The sequence below is a fragment of the Xiphophorus maculatus genome, chromosome 4 (genome assembly GCF_002775205.1).
Source record: "Xiphophorus maculatus strain JP 163 A chromosome 4, X_maculatus-5.0-male, whole genome shotgun sequence".
Lineage (NCBI taxonomy): Eukaryota > Metazoa > Chordata > Actinopteri > Cyprinodontiformes > Poeciliidae > Xiphophorus > Xiphophorus maculatus.
Genome location: NC_036446.1, coordinates 11,210,594 through 11,229,899, shown reverse-complemented (window position 1 = coordinate 11,229,899; position 19,306 = coordinate 11,210,594). Strand labels below are relative to the sequence as shown.

The window sequence follows — 19,306 nt, the reverse complement described above, 5'->3', positions numbered from 1 at the left end:
CGAGCAGCGACAGCGCTGCGAAGGCCTATTGTTTTCATACAGTTTATTATTATTATTATTATTATTATTATTATTATTATTACAATTCTTTTTGGGGTCTTTATCATATTCAAAAAACTCACCAAACTTGGCGGACGCATACAGCCTGTGTAAAATTTACGTATTTTATACTTTTTTATATTAACCCTAACCCTCCGTATTGACCTTACTTCATCGTAGAGACAAGAGCTCCCCAAGATGCACAGAAAATACAATTAATGTCATAGTGCAACTCAAACAGGAAGTCGGCCATTTTGGATTGAAGTTCTGATTTTGACCCCATTTTGGCCGTTTACAGCATTTGATCAAACTCCTCCTAGGGATTTCAAATGATCAGCTTCCACATTGGTCAGATTGTTCATAAGGCATGGCCAATTAAAAGTTATCAAAGTTTTGCGCATGCTGAAAGGGGGTTGCCTGGGCTCAAAGTTTGCCTACTTGCCATGAAACACGAAACTGTTGTATCTCCTACACAAAAACTCACAAAGGCACCAAACTTTCAGTGATTGATCAACATCGGGTGTCCTACAATACCCAAAGGTCAAATGATGACATCACTTAAGCCACGCACGCTGTTGCCATACGTTTGCTTCTAAATTCCACATTTTCGAGCCGGGCTGCACCAAACTTGGCATGAGTGATTCTGGTTGGATGCCTGACGGTCCTATATCGTCATAGTCTGACGTCGTCTAATCCCCGCCCCTCAGAACAAGAAGTGCTTTTTTTTCTTGGAAAGCTCCATCTCTGGCTCTCTTGACCTAATCAAGATGATTCTGTGTTGGATGACAAATAACAAATTGGTCTCACTTGCTTTAAAGTGCCAAGAGTTTTCCGTGGAGGGCGTGGCCATGGCGGCGCGGCGAAGTGACAGGTAAAGCCGTTGCCTTATGTTTGGCTCTAAATTCCACAGTTTCGAGCCGAGCTGCACCAAACTCACTGGGATGCATCCTTATCCATCCCCGAACAGGAATCCATAACAGTCATTGGTGGGCGTGGCCGAATTTCTCAACAGCGCCCCCTAGAATTTTTAAATGATCAGCCCCAAGCCATGGTTTAACCCAGAATTATGAAACATGGCACACATATGTATCTTGTCAGGACGAACAAAAAAGTCTCTTGGAGCCATGGTCCAAACCCAATAGGAAGTCTGCCATTTTGGATCAAAGCCACCATTTCTTCCTTTTTATACAAGTGGTATCTGATCTAACTCTTCCTACAGCTATTGGGATACAGACTTCAGAATCACTCAGGAGAGTCTTCAGGCATGGAAGGTCAGAAGTTACCACAGGATTTTTTGTACATCAAAGCATGTGGTGTGACTAAGTGTCAAACTTTGACTATTCGCCATGAAACATCAAGGTTTAATAATGTCCACATGCAAGGTCACTGCTGCATCAGATTTCATATGTCTCACTACAAACCAATCCTGATCACATTGTCATGTTCAATTGATAACATCACCTTAACCCCACCCACTTCCGACAGGAAGTCACCTGTTTTTCCTACTGTCTTTCTTACTTTTACTTTATGTTTCATATGGGTTTAATCCTGTGCCAACTGACATAAAATGACATGATGAGGAACTATGTCAAACCTGGCTGCTGGCTGAACTGTGTGGGTGTGGACAAATCAAATGGCAAATATCAACCCCTCGCCATATGCATATGATTGTCTCTAAATCACACATGGATCATCCGATTTGCGACAAACTGGATATGTAAGAAACTTTGATCACCTCTAAAGAGCCCAATAGCATTGAAATATAGTTTGACTCCACTGTGCCCCCTTCTCCCAAAACCTTAAACAACATCAAAGCAGCCCATGAAATACAGAACATTGCATCCATCCAGGTCATGTTAACATATTAATTATGTAAATATACAAGTCTGCAAGTTTGTCTATTTTGCCTTGATTAAGATTTAGACCAGAATTTGAAGAACTGTCATAATAACATAAAGGGCAACACGTCTTTGTATTCATACTACACTGATAAATCATTTATACTATGTAATATCTTGCCTCATATGTGTTTTGGAACATAGTTCAGCAATCTCCTCTAGAATACCATGAACAGTGTGGATACACTTCTTGTGTTTCTAATTTATTCTGAAGCACTGTTGCAGGCTCACGTGACACGCCTGCCGTGAATCATGTTTGTTCTGCTTCCATCTGGTGTTCTTTGTGTGCACACACTGTTATACTTCAGGTGCAGTAAACTCTCTTAACTCTGGCTTTCACACCTGAAAACCTATGACACACTCATGAGAGAAAAAAAAATCAGATTCCAACAAATTTTAAAAGTGGCAGCAGGACTTCATTAGTATCATTTTATTCTTACCATTTCAAAATGTCACATCAATCATAGCCTATTTAAATACATTAACACAATCCTAAACCCATCCAACCACTCCATACAACTTCAAAAGAAAAGAAAACCAGTGTGATTTCCTATAAGAGGAGGAGCCCATTTTTGAGGAAACTTAACTGGAGGAGGAGCTGAATCAAGTTTACATGTGTGAGGAGCTGGATGAAAATTACCTGTGATTGGAAGATTCTGATAGAGTAGGACGGTTGTTCCAGTAGAACTTGATTTGATCACCCCACATCATTTTTTTTTATTTTACTACTTGGACTCCCATGTCTCTTGTGACACCTATTTCCAAACCACCTTTCTGCACACTTGAAGCGCTGACCTGCAGTATGCAGCAACCGGTAAGGCAGAGACTGAGACCTTGGCTGGAGGAACAGATTCAGTCCGGGAAGTATCCAGGTGTCAGCTGGCTGGACCAGGTATGTTCCTATATCTCACTCTAATACTCCTTCCTTGCACCTGCACAGACATGTACATGCACACCTGGGTTCATGTTGCTTCCTGTGGGAGAAATCACATTTTTTAACCAAAACGTAAAGTTAAGTAACTTGACGACTAAAATGTGACTTCATCTCGTCCGACAGTCAGCTTGCATCTTCCAGATTCCATGGAAACACGCAGCTCGCCATGGTTGGAGCATTGACCGGGATGCTACGCTCTTCAGGAGTTGGGCTATGCACACAGGTAAGACCCACAAACTCTCAAAATTGCTTCTACTCTACCTCCTGGGTCTTCCTGTTCATGTCAGTGAACCACAGGTTCTCCACCTGCCTCCTCTTCTACTGGCTCATTTAAGATCAGATTTAGCATCACAGTGAGTGGAAGGTCATGATAGATAATGTCAATGTTCTTTGATGTAACCTATTGCAACAAGTTGGGTTACTGTTGTTGAAGCTGTATGAACTATAATTTCACAATCTAATGTTGCTAGTTAAGAAAACAATAATCCTCACAATCCCTAATATTTGTAAATATAATGCTCAATTATTGCACAGGGCTGTAAATAAATGTTTCTGATTCAAGCTCAGAGTTTTTGAGTGTTTTAAATGATGCTGAATCTATGTATTTTCTTCTAAATTTGAACCAAAGCGCAAAATATTACCTGGACTTCATTTTTATTGTGCAACTGATAATACATTGTGCGTTTTACTGCTTCATTGGAGCAGCACAACAGTAAGATCCAACAAAAAAAACAAGGTTTTCTGTAAGTGGAATCAAACTATAAAACAGATTGAATGTGGAATCAAAACAATATCCAAACATCGACTAGTTTAAAAATAAATACAAAACCATAACACTCACAATGTACAGGGACGAAGCGGATGACGCATCTATGTAGTACGCTACAGAGTTTTCTTTATTTATTTTTGTTTTGTGTTACATTAATGTTGCTAATAGTTTCATTGTTATTTTTCTTATCATTGTTAGTGGTAGAAGTAATACTAATCGTATTTATTTATCTAATTTTTTTGCGTAACGAAGATCAGATATTAAACTTCTTGTCTGTTTACGTATTTAATTTTATATCAAAATTGGCTTATTGTTATTATTATTATTATTATTAGAAATAATAGCAGCAGTATTTATATGTGTCTGTAAATTTGCTTTTACATGTTATGAGATTTAGTTTGTAATCACTTTGTTTTTACATATGTTTTTTATATAATATTTATTGGTTGGTCCTTTAGCACTGAAATACAACATGCATGTAGATATCAAACATTTCTGATAATTACTGAGTTAGTAGATTGTATATTTAATTAAATTGAGGTAAGAGATAGAAATAAATAGGCTTTTACTTCTTCCCGCTCCATTGGGTAAATATGACAAGCTTATTATATAGTTCTTGGTTATATATGCACAGGTTTCCCTTCTCTTGTCCTAGACATTACTTGTTTTTTTTTTGTTTGTTTGTTCGTTGGTTTTTTTTTGCTTATTTGCTTTTTAAGCCTGTTTTAGTTCTATTAATAAATAGAAACACAAACAGCATTCAAAAAGTTTGTAACTGTTAAAATATTGGTGAATAAAAAGACATAGATAGGTTTCCATAAGGAAACACAATAGAAGCTAAAATAGAAGTTGAGAATAACTATATTCTATGTAAGAGTGTACCTCTCTGAAGGTCCAGGTACAGAATCATTCATCTCAACATTTCAAATTTTTATTGTCCTGGAGATCGATTCAGATTGTTTCTTTTTTCATATCTAGATATCTCCAAATGGTTGGGCATCAAAAGAAAGAAAATCAGTCACTTTGTTAAAAAAAGAAGTTTACACCCCCCACCCTCCAAAAGCTAAAAAGTAGTAAAAGGTGTTTGCATTCAGGATTATCTTTCCCTGTTGACCGTTTCTCTTTGATTTGATTTCCACTGAAGAGTCGCTGTATCGCTCAGTTTTTCTTGATGAACCACATTCCAGTCATAAATCCCTTTTCCAGATAACTGATGAGAGCTGCATAGAGACCCAAAATAAACAACCGACGCAAATAATTATGGCTAGCTATCTTTGAAAACAACTAGGCACTTGTCCCTTGTTTAGATCTCAGTGCAATCCATCCAAGACCCCCTTGAGAGTTCAGAGCCAACATGAGTATACAGCCAAGAAAAATACTTTCAGCTTACAGAACTATTGCTGCATACAAAAAGCAGAGAAAAAAAATCTGTAAATCAGATTTTTTTTTCCTTGTAATCTATAAAATGTCATGCTCTGTCAACGAGGTTGATTCTCACTCTGCCTTTCTTATAAGATCACACATACACATGCACAGACGTGTAAATCTAAGTACATTTTCTTTCTCTTTGTCTTGGGAAAATCTTTTTCTTTTGGATCTGCATCACGTCACATCATGGGAAAGCTGCAGTTCACTTGCAGTGAGGGTGAAAGGTGATCATATTGCTGTCAAAGTACATCTTTAATGGTTTTCATGAGAATGTAGACTGGAGACATTAACAGTAGCTTCTGAAAGAACTCAAATTTGTTGACGTTGCAATGTAAGAAGTATCTCAATTATTTACCTGAGTCTGATGATCACAGCGATTATTTTCCTAAGCCTTGTAATTAAGGTCTAAGGTGAGACTCCGAGTCAAACCATACAGCGGTGCTAAATTTGAGAAAGGACTCGTCTCACCTTTGCACTCACTTTACAAGATAGATGGTCTGCCAGCTGATGACATTTGATATTTTCAGGGAAATGTATGCTGTGCTAAAGAGTTCCTGCTCCATTTAAAAGTAGAAATACCTGCTTTTTTTACAAAGGTGCAGCCTCGTTTCTGACACATATACTGCAAGTACCACAGTGGGTATCCATATTTTCCTAAATATGGTTGAAGTCTTTTCAGACTGGGCACACATTCACTGTTGTTCATATTTGGAGGTATGTTCAAAGCATATTTAACTGGCAGGCCGTTGGAGGTTTTTCCTGCTTGAGCTGAAGGCATTCTCAATCCTTGCATTTTTTTTTTATTGTTTGCATCTACAAGTTCCTTTCAAGGAAACAAATGATTAATAGAAAATTTCCAAGAAAGGCCAACGTCGCTGAAATGTTCTGTTACGTTCAATCGTAGCACTAGTGAATGTTTTTTATGTGCCGCAGATTCAGTCTCTGTACATTCGGTTTCACATTTTTAGTTTTACTCGTCTTTTCCCTCTTGTGCGTAAGACCCATTAGTCAGGATGATTATATGTTTAATATATATTTCTTTGTGAAATTATGCTTCCTTAAAAATATTTAAATTATTCACCATGTTAACAGTGTCAGGCTGCACATTCATTAATATTTAAAATTAAATAGAATTGAATTAAGTAAGAAATAAAATAAAGTTTATTTATTTAATACTCTGAATAGATTTAAATCACAAACTGCTGTAAAACAAGAAAAAAAAGAACATGCTTCAAATATTGAATTAATAAAATCACTAGAACAAAAATAAAAAATAAACATATCCAATTAAATAAAACAAAAGTTGCAGAGCTTTTCTTTACTTGTATATATAAAAACATATTCAGCTGCTTAAAAAAAAAAAAAGCCTCAGTCATATGTTTAAAAAAATAACATTTTCAAAATACTATGAACAACGCTACTGCCTCAAAAGGTGGAGCCTCCAGGATGAGCGGGACGATGAAAACCCTTTGACCTGGAAATGGAGGCGCCAAGTATTAAAAATAAAATCAAAACTAAGACTAACTAGTCGACAGCCTGGAGAACTCAAAGCTGAAGTGATGTGAGCTCTTTTATTTGCACCGGATAATATCACAGAACCTAACGGTCTGAAGTTGATCTAAAACTGATTTGATAAAATAGCTAAATCTATTACAGTAATCTAGGAGAGTCTAATCATCTCCACATTTCACACTCACTGTCTCAGTTCAGAAATATTTCTTAAACAATAAAAGAGATTTTATATCAGCTTCTTTGAATGATACTCAAGCGGCGTTGAACTGTTCAAAATCAACACCCAGATTTCCGTTGCTCAGTTGTATAGAAGATGTCATAAAACTGAAATATATGCTTATTAAAATGTAATCAGGGAGAACATCATAATGTCGGTTCTGTCTGTGTTTACCAAGAGAAATTTGGCACTTTACCATTTTGTAATTTGTACTACCGTCAATTAAACTAGACAGTTAATCAAGCTTTAGAAAGTACACCTGGTCCTTCGTCTGAGATCATAAAGAACGGTGACTAGCACACACCCTTGAGGAGCCGACAATACAGAGCTGCCATTTCAGTTTGAACCTGATTTATAAACACACAAAATGTACAAAGACAGCAGTTTGAACAACCAATCAGTAATCCTACTAAAGTTTTTCAGTCTATTACTACTATACTCAAAAGTGCCAGAGATGGAGGAGAGGTCTAAACTTTTGATTTATTAGATCAAAATGTTATTAATTTTGATCTAATAAAACAAAATTATGAACTCTCATTTCTCTGCTAACTGGAGACTGTGAAATGAGATCTCTGAAAACAACATGGAGACATATTAATCGTTATTCGTTCATATTTATATCTATTAATCCTAAGGTCCACAAAGTAGTGCAGACTATTTTCATTATAGAAATATTTTTATTTCTAATTGCCAATGCCGTGTCAAATAAATCAAAGCCTGAGGAGAGGTGGTTACACTTAGTCCATAAATTATTCATGAAGCTGCCAGATTCTTATTTAAAATGTATTTCATTCAAGTAAGAAGTGTGTTTCTGATAAGAAGTGAGACAAACATCTCCTAAAACATATTAAAAAGATTTAAAAGAATGATTAGATTCAAAATTAACACATTTTTCTGTTTTTATTTTTATCAATAACTAAATTAAAAAAAAACATTGTAGTATTACAACAATCAAACCTTTTCTTCTCATTTGCAACCAAATTTTTCCAGCTGTCTGTCTTGTTGTGTACAGTATAAACATTGATCTTTGGTGATAAATGATAATGTTGATAAAATGTTATAAATGTTATAAAATGTTGATGCATTACTTTAAAGCTAAATCTGACAGGGAAATGAATAACTAATTTGCTTTAAAGGCATGCATGTTGTTTTTTGTGTCATTCCATAAAATGACACATAAAAGTAACACCTAATGAGTAACTACCCGGAAAGACAGACATTAATAGAGGATTGCAGGTGTGCGGCAAACCTCTTCCTGTACGTATAATTGCTTCCTCATAGTAATTATACATTCAAGGTGTGTAATACAGTTTCTACAGAAACTGATCACTATGGAGCTATGCTGTTGTTTACCCACCCCATGGCTAGCACAAGTAGCACAAATCCCTTTAGGTCAGTTTCCACAGGATGATGCTGACCTCACTTCTTAGGTTTCCTGTGCAGCTGACCAGCCGGATCTTAGCAAAATAATACATCTTAATACTTATGAACAGACAAAAATGTAATTTTCTTGATTTGTTTATTTATGAGTTAAGGTATTCACATTGGTTTTGACAATAATTTGAGGGATGAATCAGTGTTTTGCAGAAACGTAGTCATCTATGGGTACTAAAATCTCCCCTCACTAATGTTTACCTCTATCTTCATTTGTTTCAGGAAAGTACCGTCCAGGCAGAGACAAGCCAGATCCCAAGACATGGAAAGCAAATTTCCGGTGTGCCTTGAATTCCCTACCGGACATCTGTGAACTGCGGGAGCACAGCAGGAAGCGAGGCAGCAACGCCTACAGAGTCTACAGGATGCTGCCCAGCTCTCAAACACGCAGACGAAGGAGAAGTAAGCAACTTAAATTGCTACACCCTTTTCATTTCTTAAAAGTTATTCTTACCCGCCTCTCAATTCAATCCTGCTCTCCTCTTTACATCAGCAGGACTGTTCCACAGGCCGCAGGAGAGGCCGAGAGATTTGGAAAACTCCAGAAGTGATGACACATACACCTCACAGCAAACCTGGCAGCCTATAACAGCACTACCTGTTACAGACCCACCACATAAGGTGGAGACCTGTGTACAACACAGCTTTAACAGCCCGGAAGTACAAGGTAAGTTATATCTCTGTTTGGAGTGCCTTGTCTTTCCTAGATTGAAGGATGCAAAGTCTCTCCAGTTCAAGAAGATCCATAAATATTGTTTCGTTTCAGGAATGTGGGAATCCAAACCTGTGGATCAGGAACCAAGTGAGGCTGTCTGTAAGGTAAGCACTAATTTTTCCGACAGAAATGGAACAAAAAAAATTAAAGCTGCAAGCAGCCTCGAGCGGCCCTCGCAGCAAGCGCCGCTCCGGCCTATTGGCCACCGCGGGGGTTCCGGCCACCGCAGAAGCTCTCGCTCGGTTTCCAGAGCCGCAGCCCGCTCCCCACCGCGGAAGCTCCGCCGCAGTTTCCAGCACCGCCGCCCGCCAGCCGCCGCAGAAGCTGTCGCGCATTTTCCCCGCCCGTCCACCGGGCGACACGCGTGAATGCGTTCGGCGGCGGTGCCCGACGACTGTCGAAAAATCTGGCGCAGATCGGTCGATGCGTCGAGGAGATACGGCCCATGTATTAACTTAGGGGGCGCAGTGGAGCCAAATTACATCTCAAACCCGTCGGGCTCTTTAGAGGTGAACAAAGGTCATACATATCCAGTTTGGCGCCAATCGGATGATCTATGCATGAATAAGAGCCAAACGTATGCATATGGCGAGGGACTGATATTCGCCATTTGGCCACGCCCACACGGTTCAGCCAGCAGCGAGCATTGACAGAGTTTATCATCCGAATCATCTTGATTAGGTCAAGAGAGCCATAAACGGAGCTTTCCAAGTAAAAAAACGGCACTTCCTGTTCTGAGGGGGCGGGGCTTAGATGACGTCATAATATGATGACATAGGGTCGTCAAGGATCCCACCAGGGTCACTCGTGCAAAGTTTGGTGCAGAAGTTATCGACCGTTCACAGTAAAATACGAGACTTCCTGTTGTCAGAGGGCGTGGCCTACGTGATGTCATCATTTGACCATTGGATATTATTCTACACCCGAGGATGATCAATATCTCAAACTTTGGTGTCTCTGTGATTTTTTGTGTTAGAATTACAAATTATTTAATTTTTTCCTCTTTAATTCAACATTGAACTGTCATTCCGTAGGGCAATGCTGCCCTCTGGTGTCGATTTACTGAAATTACTGAAATAGTTTAATTATTTCAGTAATTCGACACCAGAGGGCAGCATTGCCCCACACATGACAAAATAATCCCCTTTGTAATTGACTGTGTAACATATTACACAGTCAATCACAGGGGATCTTTGAGCCTTGCTAACCCCACTTCAACATGCTCCAAAACTCACCAATTTGATAACTTTAAATTAAACATGCCTTATGATCAGACTGACCGAGTTTGAAGTCGATCAATCGAAATCCCTAGGAGGAGTTCGATCAAATGCGAAGGCTGTAAACGTCAAAATTGAGGTCAAATGAACTTCAATCTAAAATGGCCGACTTCCTGTTGGGTTTAGAGCATGGCTCTAAGAGACTTTTTTGTACGTCCCGACAAGATACACATGTGTACCAAGTTTCGTAATTCTAGGTTTAAGCATGGCTTGGGGCTGTTCATTTAAAATACTCTAGGGGTCGCTATAGAAAAATTAGGCCACGCCCACCAAATATCTCTATGGATTCCTGTTCGGGGATGGATAAGGATCCATCCTAGTGAGTTTGGAGCAGCTCACCCCAAAACTGTGGAATTCAGAGCCAAACGAAATTCGACGGCGTTCGCAACGCCGCCACGCCCACCTGCTTCATCGCAGCCGGTCGGGGTTGGAATCCACAACACACCAACATGTCTTCTGTCTCTGGACACAGTTTCATGTTGATTAGGTCAAAGGGCTAAGATAGCGACCGTTCACAGTAAAACATTACACTTCCTGCTCTCAGGGGGCGTGGCCTACATAAAAAAAACATTTCACTGCAGGGTATTTTAGGACACCCGATGTCGATCAATCACTGAAAGTTTGGTCCCTCTATGTGTTTTTGTATAGGAAATATAAGAGGTTTTTGTTTCATGGCGTGTAGGTGAACTTTGACCCCTGCTAACCCCCCTTCAACATGCTCCAAAACTCACCAATTTGATAACTTTAAATCAGACATGCCTTATGATCAGACTGACCGAGTTTGAAGCCGATCAATCGAAATCCCTAGGAGGAGTTCGATCAAATACGAAGGCTGTAAACGTCAAACTCGAGGTCCAAAATGGACCTTCAATACAAAATGGCCGACTTCCTGTGATACTTGCACTATGACATTACTTGTAAATTCTGAGCGTCTTAGTGAGCTCTACAACTGTACCGAATTTCAAGTCTCTACGATGAAGTAAGTGAATAGCAATGGGTCTTTTGAAAATTGCTAGGTGGCGCCGTTGAGCCAATTTGTTTGCGATTTTTGCGGCGACCTTAAAATACGAAATTTTTAAACTCCCCGTATGCATCCGCCAAGTTTGGTGAGTTTTTGAATATGCTAAAGCCTCCAAAAAGGCGCCTCTTTGGGGGGGCAGAAAAATAAGAATAATAATAATAATTAAAGCTGCAAGCAGCCTCGGGCGGCCCTCGCAGCAAGCGCCGCTCCGGCCTATTGGCCACCGCGGGGGTTCCGGCCACCGCAGGAGCTCTCGCATGGTTTAGGGCGAGCTTTCCAAGGAAAAAAACGGCACTTCCTGTTCCGAGGGGGCGGGGCTTAGATGACGTCATAATATGATGACGTAGGATCGACGGGCCTCCCACCAGGATCACTCAGGCCAAGTTTGATGCGGCTCGGTCAAAATATGTGGAATGTAGAGGCAAACGTATACGAACGGCGTTGCCGCCATTGAAAACTCTTGGCACTTTAAAGCAAGCGAGACCAACGTCCTATCTGTCATCCAACACAGAATCACCTTGATTAGGTCAAGAGAGCCATAAACAGAGCTTTCCAAGGAAAAAAACGGCACTTCCGGTTCCGAGGGGGCGGGGCTTAGATGACGTCATAATGTGATGACGTAGGATTGACGGGCAAGCCTCCAGGATCACTCAGGCCAAGTTTGATGCAGCTCGGTCAAAATATGTGGAAGGTAGAGGCAAACGTATACGAACGGCGTTGCCGCCATTGAAAACTGTTGGGACTTTAAAGCAAGCGAGACCAACTTCCTATCTGTCATCCAACACAGAATCACCTTGATTAGGTCAAGAGAGCCATAGATGAATGTTTCCAAGGAAAAAAATAGCACTTCCTGTTCTGAGGGGGCGGGGCTTAGATGACGTCATAATCTGATGACATAGAATTTTCAGGTATCACACCAGCATCACTCAAGCCAAGTTTAGTGCAGCTCGGTCGAAACATGTGGAATCTAGAAGCAAACGTATGGCATCGGCGTTACAGGTCACTTCGCCATGCCGCCGCACACAGCTGCTTCATCGCAGCCGGTCAGGGCTTGAATCCACAACACACCAACATGTCTTCTGTCTCTGCACACAGTTTCATGTTGATTAGGTCAAAGGGCTAAGATAGCGACCGTTCACAGTAAAACATGACACTTCCTGTTCTCAGGGGGCGTCGCCTAAGCGATGTCATAATTTCACCACAGGGTATTTTAGGACACCTATTGATGATCAATAACTGAAAGTTTGGTGTCTCTGTGAGTTTCTGTGCAGGATATATAAGAGTTTGGTGTTTCATGGCGAGTAGGTGAACTTTGACCCCTGGTAACCCCCCTTCAGCAAGCTCATACAGTCACCAATTTGATAACTTTAAATCAGACATGCCTTATGATCAGACTGACCGAGTTTGAAGCCGATCAACCGAAATCCCTAGGAGGAGTTCGATCAAATGCAAAGGCTGTAAACGTCAAACTCGAGGTCCACAATGGACCTTCAATACAAAATGGCCGACTTCCTGTTGGGTTTAGAGCATGGCTCTAAGAGACTTTTTTGTACGTCCCGACAAGATACACATATGTACCAAGTTTCGTAATTCTAGGATAAAGCATGGCTTGGGGCTGTTCATTTAAAATACTCTAGGGGTCGCTATAGAGAAATTAGGCCACGCCCACCAAATTTTGTTATGAATTCCTGTCGGTGGGTGGATAAGGATCCATCCTAGTGAGTTTGGAGCAGCTGGGCCCGAAATTGTGGAATTCAGAGCCAAACGTATGGCAACGGCGTTACAGGTCACTTCGCCACGCCGCCACGCCCACCTGCTATGTCAAAGCCGGTCGGGGTTGGAATCCTCAACACACCAACATGTCTTCTGTCTCTGGACACAGTTTCATGTTGATGAGGTCAAAGGGCTAAGATAGCGACCGTTCACAGTAAAACATGACACTTCCTGTTCTCAGGGGGCGTGGCCTAAGTGATGTCATCATTTCACCACAGGGTATTTTAGGACACCCGATGACGATCAATCAGTGAAAGTTTGGTCCCTCTATGTGTTTTTATATAGGAAATATAAGAGTTTCGTGTTTCATGGCGAGTAGGTGAACTTTGACCCCTGCTAACCCCCCTTCAGCATGCTCCAAAACTCACCAATTTGATAACTTTAAATCAAACATGCCTTATGATCAGACTGACCGAGTTTGAAGTCGATCAATCGAAATCCCTAGGAGGAGTTCGATCAAATACGAAGGCTGTAAACGTCAAACTCGAGGTAAAAAATGGACGTTCAATACAAAATGGCCGACTTTCTGTGATAGTTGGCTTATAACATTCAATGTAAGTTCTGAGTCTTTTGGTGAGCTCTACAAGTGTACCAAATTTCATGTCTCTACGATGAAGTACGTTCATACCATTGTGTCAACAGAAAATTGCTAGTTGCCGCCGTTCAGCAATTTTTTTTGCGATTTTTGCGACAACCTTAAAATTCAAAATTTTTAAATTTTCTAGTCGCCACCGCCAAGTTTGGTGAGTTTTTGAATATGATAAAGCCCCCAAAAAGGCACACGAAGAGGTGGGAAGAATCGTAATAATAATAATAAACAGTACAGATACAATAGGCCTTCGCAGCGCTTTGCTGCTCGGGCCTAATTAAAGCTGCAAGCAGCCTCGGGCGGCCCTCGCAGCAAGCGCCGCTCCGGCCTATTGGCCACCGCGGGGGTTCCAGCCACCGCAGAAGGTCTCGCACAATTTCCAGAGCCGCAGCCAACTCCCCACCGCAGAAGCTCCGCCGCAGTTTTCAGCACCGCCGCCCGCCAGCCACCGCAGAAGCTGTCGCGCATTTTCCCCGCCCGTCCACCAGGCGACACGCGTGAATGCGTTCGGCAGCGCTCCCCGACGACTGTCAAAAAATCTGGCGCAGATCGGTCGATGCGTCGAGGAGATACGGCCCATGTATTAACTTAGGGGGCGCAGTGGAGCCAAATTACATTTCAAACCCGTCGGGCTCTTTAGAGGTGAACAAAGGTCATATATATCCACATATCCAGTTTGGCGCCAATCGGATGATCTATGCCTGAATAAGAGCCAAACGTATGTATATGGCGAGGGACTGATATTCGCCATTTGGCCACGCCCACACGGTTCAGCCAGCAGCGAGCATTGACAGAGTTTATCATCCGAATCATCTTGATTAGGTCAAGAGAGCCATAAACAGAGCTTTCCAAGTAAAAAAATAGCACTTCCTGTTCCGAGGGGGCGGGGCCTAAGTGATGTCATCATTTGACCATTGGATATTATTGGACACTCGATTATGATCAATCACTGAACGTTTGGTGTCTCTGTGAGTTTTTGTGTTAGAATTACTAATTATTTAATTTTTTCCTCCATTACAACATTGAACTTTCATTCCGTAGGGCAATGCTGCCCTCTGGTGTCGAATTACTGAAATAATGAAACTATTTCAGTGGGCAGCAGAGGGCAGCATTGCCCTACAAACAACGAACATGGACTGTTTATTATGTAATTACACAGAAGATCTCTCTAATTCATTCTGAGGGGGCGGGGCTTAGATGACGTCATAATATGATGACATAGCATTGTCAGGCATCAGACCAGGATGAGTCAGGCCAAGTTTGGTGCAGCTCGGTCGAAACATGTGGAATCTAGAAGCAAACGTATGGCATCGGCGTTACAGGTCACTTCGCCACGCCGCCACACCCAGCTGCTTCATCGCAGCCGGTCAGGGCTTGGATCCACAACACACCAACATGTCTTCTGTCTCTGGACACAGTTTCATGTTGATTAGGTCAAAGGGCTAAGATAGCGACCGTTCACAGTAAAACATGACACTTCCTGTTCTCAGGGGGCGTGGCCTAAGTGATGTCATCATTTGACCATTGGATATTATTGGACACTCGATTATGATCAATCACTGAACGTTTGGTGTCTCTGTGAGTTTTTGTGTTAGAATTACAAATTATTTAATTTTTTCCTCCATTACAACAGTGAACTGTCATTCCGTAGGGCAATGCTGCCCTCTGGTGTCGAATTACTGAAATAATGAAACTATTTCAGTGGGCAGCAGAGGGCAGCATTGCCCTACAAACAACGAACATGGACTGTTTATTATGTAATTACACAGAAGATCTCTCTAATTCATTCTGAGGGGGCGGGGCTTAGATGACGTCATAATATGATGACATAGCATTGTCAGGTATCACACCAGGATGAGTCAGGCCAAGTTTGGTGCAGCTCGGTCGAAACATGTGGAATCTAGAAGCAAACGTATGGCATCGGCGTTACAGGTCACTTCGCCACGCCGCCACACCCAGCTGCTTCATCGCAGCTGGTCAAGGCTTGGATCCACAACACACCAACATGTCTTCTGTCTCTGGACACAGTTTCATGTTGATTAGGTCAAAGGGCTAAGATAGCGACCGTTCACAGTAAAACATGACACTTCCTGTTCTCAGGGGGCGTGGCCTACTTAAAAAAATAATTTCACCACAGGGTATTTTAGGACACCCGATGACGATCAATCAATGAAAGTTTGGTCCCTCTCTGTGTTTTTGTATAGGAAATATAAGAGTTTCGTGTTTCATGGCGAGTAGCTGAACTTTGACCCCTGGTAACCCCCCTTCAGCAAGCTCATACAGTCACCAATTTGATAACTTTAAATCAGACATGCCTTATGATCAGACTGACCGAGTTTGAAGCCGATCAATCGAAATCCCTAGGAGGAGTTCGATCAAATGCAAAGGCTGTAAACGTCAAACTCGAGGTCCAAAATGGACCTTCAATCCAAAATGGCCGACTTCCTGTTGGGTTTAGAGCATGGCTCCAAGAGACTTTTTTGTACGTCCTGACAAGATACACATGTGTACCAAGTTTCGTAATTCTAGGATAAAGCATGGCTTGGGGCTGATTTTTTAAAATATTCTAGGGGGAGATGTAGAGAAATTAGGCCACGCCCACCAAATTTCGCTATGGATTCCTGTTGGCGGGTGTATAAGGATCCATCCTAGTGAGTTTGGAGCAGCTCTCCCAAAAACTGTGGAATTCAGAGCCAAACGAAATTCGATGGCGTTCGCAACGCCGCCACGCCCACCTGCTTCATCGCAGCCGGTCGGGGTTGGAATCCACAACACACCAACATGTCTTCTGTCTCTGGACACAGTTTCATGTTGATTAGGTCAAAGGGCTAAGATAGCAACCGTTCACAGTAAAACATTACACTTCCGGCTCTCAGGGGGCGTGGCCTACGTAAAAAAAAAATTTCACTGCATGGTATTATAGGACACCCGATGCCGATCAATCACTGAAAGTTTGGTCCCTCTATGTGTTTTTGTATATGAAATATAAGAGGTTTTTGTTTCATGGCGTGTAGGTGAACTTTGACCCCTGGTAACCCCCCTTCAACATGCTCCAAAACTCACCAATTTGATAACTTTAAATCAGACATGCCTTATGATCAGACTGACCGAGTTTGAAGCCGATCAATCGAAATCCCTAGGAGGAGTTCGATCAAATACGAAGGCTGTAAACGTCAAACTCGAGGTAAAAAATGGACCTTCAATACAAAATGGCCGACTTCCTGTGATACTTGCACTATGACATTACTTGTAAATTCTGAGCGTCTTAGTGAGCTCTACAACTGTACCGAATTTCAAGTCTCTACGATGAAGTAAGTGAATAGCAATGGGTCTGTTGAAAATTGCTAGTTGCCGCCGTTGAGCAATTTTTTTTGCGATTTTTGCGGCGACCTGAAAATTCAAAATTTTTAAACCGCCCAGTCGCTTCCGCCAAGTTTGGTGAGTTTTTGAATATGATAAAGCCCCCAAAAAGGCGCACGAAGAGGGGGTAAGAATAATAATAATAAACAGTACAGATACAATAGGCCTTCGCAGCGCTTTGCTGCTCGGGCCTAATAATAATAAACAGTACAGATACAATAGGCCTTCGCAGCGCTTTGCTGCTCGGGCCTAATGATGAAGTAGCAACAGCTGCCTGAAAAAGCTACTATAAATCCGGGATCCATATCATTATATATTTTTCCCCTGTACGTTTTTTGTCTTTTTTATCTGAGTGAGTGTTTTGTCTCTTGTAGCTAATGGACCATTTAGGCAGCACTGACCTCTGGAACCAGACATGGGAGCAGAGAGGATGGAGGACACACACTCAGTGGGAACAACCGCAATGTACTACACTTGTTTTTTTTTCTTTTGACCTCAGTTTCATTCTGTTCATAAAATTTGATTATTATACAAAGTGTCATTGATTCATAAATTTGATTATATTATGCTATATGCTATTAATTAATAATAACTCTACAATAAAATAAAATTAATTAACCATCTGCTATTAAAAATCTATCATTTTATTTCATAATTCCAAACAGCAAGCGCATTGTGAGTAATAATCACTTTTAGAGCTACTGAAACAAACAACCAAGCACATTCTCACATTTAATTACTGTCTTTTTTAAGATTCACAAATTAGTAGCTAATAATTTTGTACTTTGACTGTGTTCAAACCTGAGAAAACCAGCAATGGGTCAGAAGGAATACGTTTTTTTTTAAAAAAAGTCAAAAAGAAATACTTCAAATCTAATTTAAGATATTTCTGATCAAGTTTAATCAAATGTTATATTATCTTGTTTTCTAAACTATAAGATAACTATTTAAAGGAAAGATGCCATTACTCTGTTGCTGCCATGCTGCAGGGCAGCGTTTTATATTTGTCAATCTCGCAAAAAACTAATTTATTCTTAAAGAGTTTTGTGTTTGGAACAGAAGTTTTGTGTTTTGATGCATAACAAACAGCTGAAATTTAAAGAAATATAAATTCATGAAGCAAAATATGATTGCATTGTTTAAAGGCAATTTTGCATTTTACTTTCATTTTGAGATCCTGATTCTGTTTAGGAAAAGACAAGCTCGTCTTTCATCAAGCCTGATGTCTTTATTCAGTGCAACCGTATTGATGAGTTTAACTGAATCAGATCCCTTTAGTTGTCCATGCTAACACTCTGATTTTAATATTGTGAACTCCTCAGGTGCTGGTGAGGAGAACCCGTATCCTCTACAGACGGAGGACTACAGTGATCTGTTTGGCCCAAACTACATCAAAGAACTCTCAGACTGGTCCACACATCAGCAAACACTGATGCTGTAGCTGTTTGTCTTCTCTTTTTGTTCTGTATTTATCATACATTTGTTTAAATGACAATTTCCTTTATATACTTCTGGTTGTTTCCTTGTTTCTGTTGAGCTGACTGCAGAATGAGTAACCTGAATGAAATAAAGCTGGGGAGCAACAGACGTTATTGCTGTGTCAATCAGCCTGCGTGCTGGGAACGCTGGAATGAGAGGATCTGGTTCCAAGCCAAGCTTTAGTGCTGCTGTCATCATTTGTGTTCACTCTGGTTCAATGACTCAGACTCATTAAAAAGACTCCAACTGCACAGCAGAGCTTTCAGAGTAAACAGCTCAGATTTCACCCAAGCGCAGGATTTGGTATTGATCTCCTGCCTATTTTTGACGGTCTCTGGATGTTTTTACTAATAACAATTAGGTCAGAGCAAGAAAATAAAACAAGAAACATAATAATGTGTGTGTTTGTGTTTTTAAGCTCAATTCATAATTTGCTCTCATTTCTTTTTACAAAGAAAATTGAGTTCAGCCTCATTTTGTTATGCATGGCATAAAAAAATGTGGTTCTTTGTCTTTGTGAGTTTTTTTGTTATTGTTTGCTGGTTTTGAAGAATTGTCTGATTTTGTTTTTTTTATGTCAATTTGACCACCAATTTTATGCCTTTACTGTGAATTATGAATGAAAAATTAAACATGGTTTGTGCATAATTTTGACTGCTGAATTTTGCTTCACTCACATTTATTGTGTGTGGAGTTACATTGTTATACCATATATCAAGTGCTAATGTGCCTTTTCCCAATTCCTTTAACAGAGTTCTAATTTTAAGTAGACACAAGATGGTCTTTATAACATGGAGCAGCATTATAATCTACTGTCAGTCTTTTATTTTGTAGCTTCAAATGCTCTTTGCTTCTGGTGAG

The 19,306-nt window shown here is 40.6% G+C and overlaps 1 protein-coding gene across 2 annotated transcripts; it reads left to right on the top strand.

Moving 5' to 3' along the window:
• Positions 1-2,352: 2,352 nt before the first annotated feature.
• On the top strand, positions 2,353-19,072 carry LOC102230779 (interferon regulatory factor 1-like). 2 transcript variants are annotated; one of them, XM_023332779.1, is made up of 7 exons: positions 2,353-2,829; positions 2,995-3,094; positions 8,454-8,633; positions 8,728-8,898; positions 8,998-9,050; positions 17,341-17,431; positions 18,289-19,072. In XM_023332779.1, the coding sequence occupies exons 1-7, from the start codon at positions 2,677-2,679 to the stop codon at positions 18,405-18,407; spliced, it is 867 nt and encodes a 288-aa protein (XP_023188547.1). In that variant the 5' UTR covers positions 2,353-2,676; the 3' UTR covers positions 18,408-19,072. The 2 variants fall into 2 exon arrangements, with proteins under 2 accessions (XP_023188547.1, XP_014328755.1); XM_014473269.2 differs by having other exon boundaries at positions 8,725-8,898.
• Positions 19,073-19,306: the final 234 nt, after the last annotated feature.

Coding starts and splice junctions, on each gene's coding strand:
- LOC102230779 (XM_014473269.2), top strand. CDS start 2,677: ATGTCTCTTGTGACACCTATTTCCAAACCACCTTTCTGCACACTTGAA. Junction 3,095..8,453: donor GAGTTGGGCTATGCACACAG/GTAAGACCCACA, acceptor CATTTGTTTCAG/GAAAGTACCGTCCAGGCAGA. Junction 8,899..8,997: donor TAACAGCCCGGAAGTACAAG/GTAAGTTATATC, acceptor GTTTCGTTTCAG/GAATGTGGGAATCCAAACCT.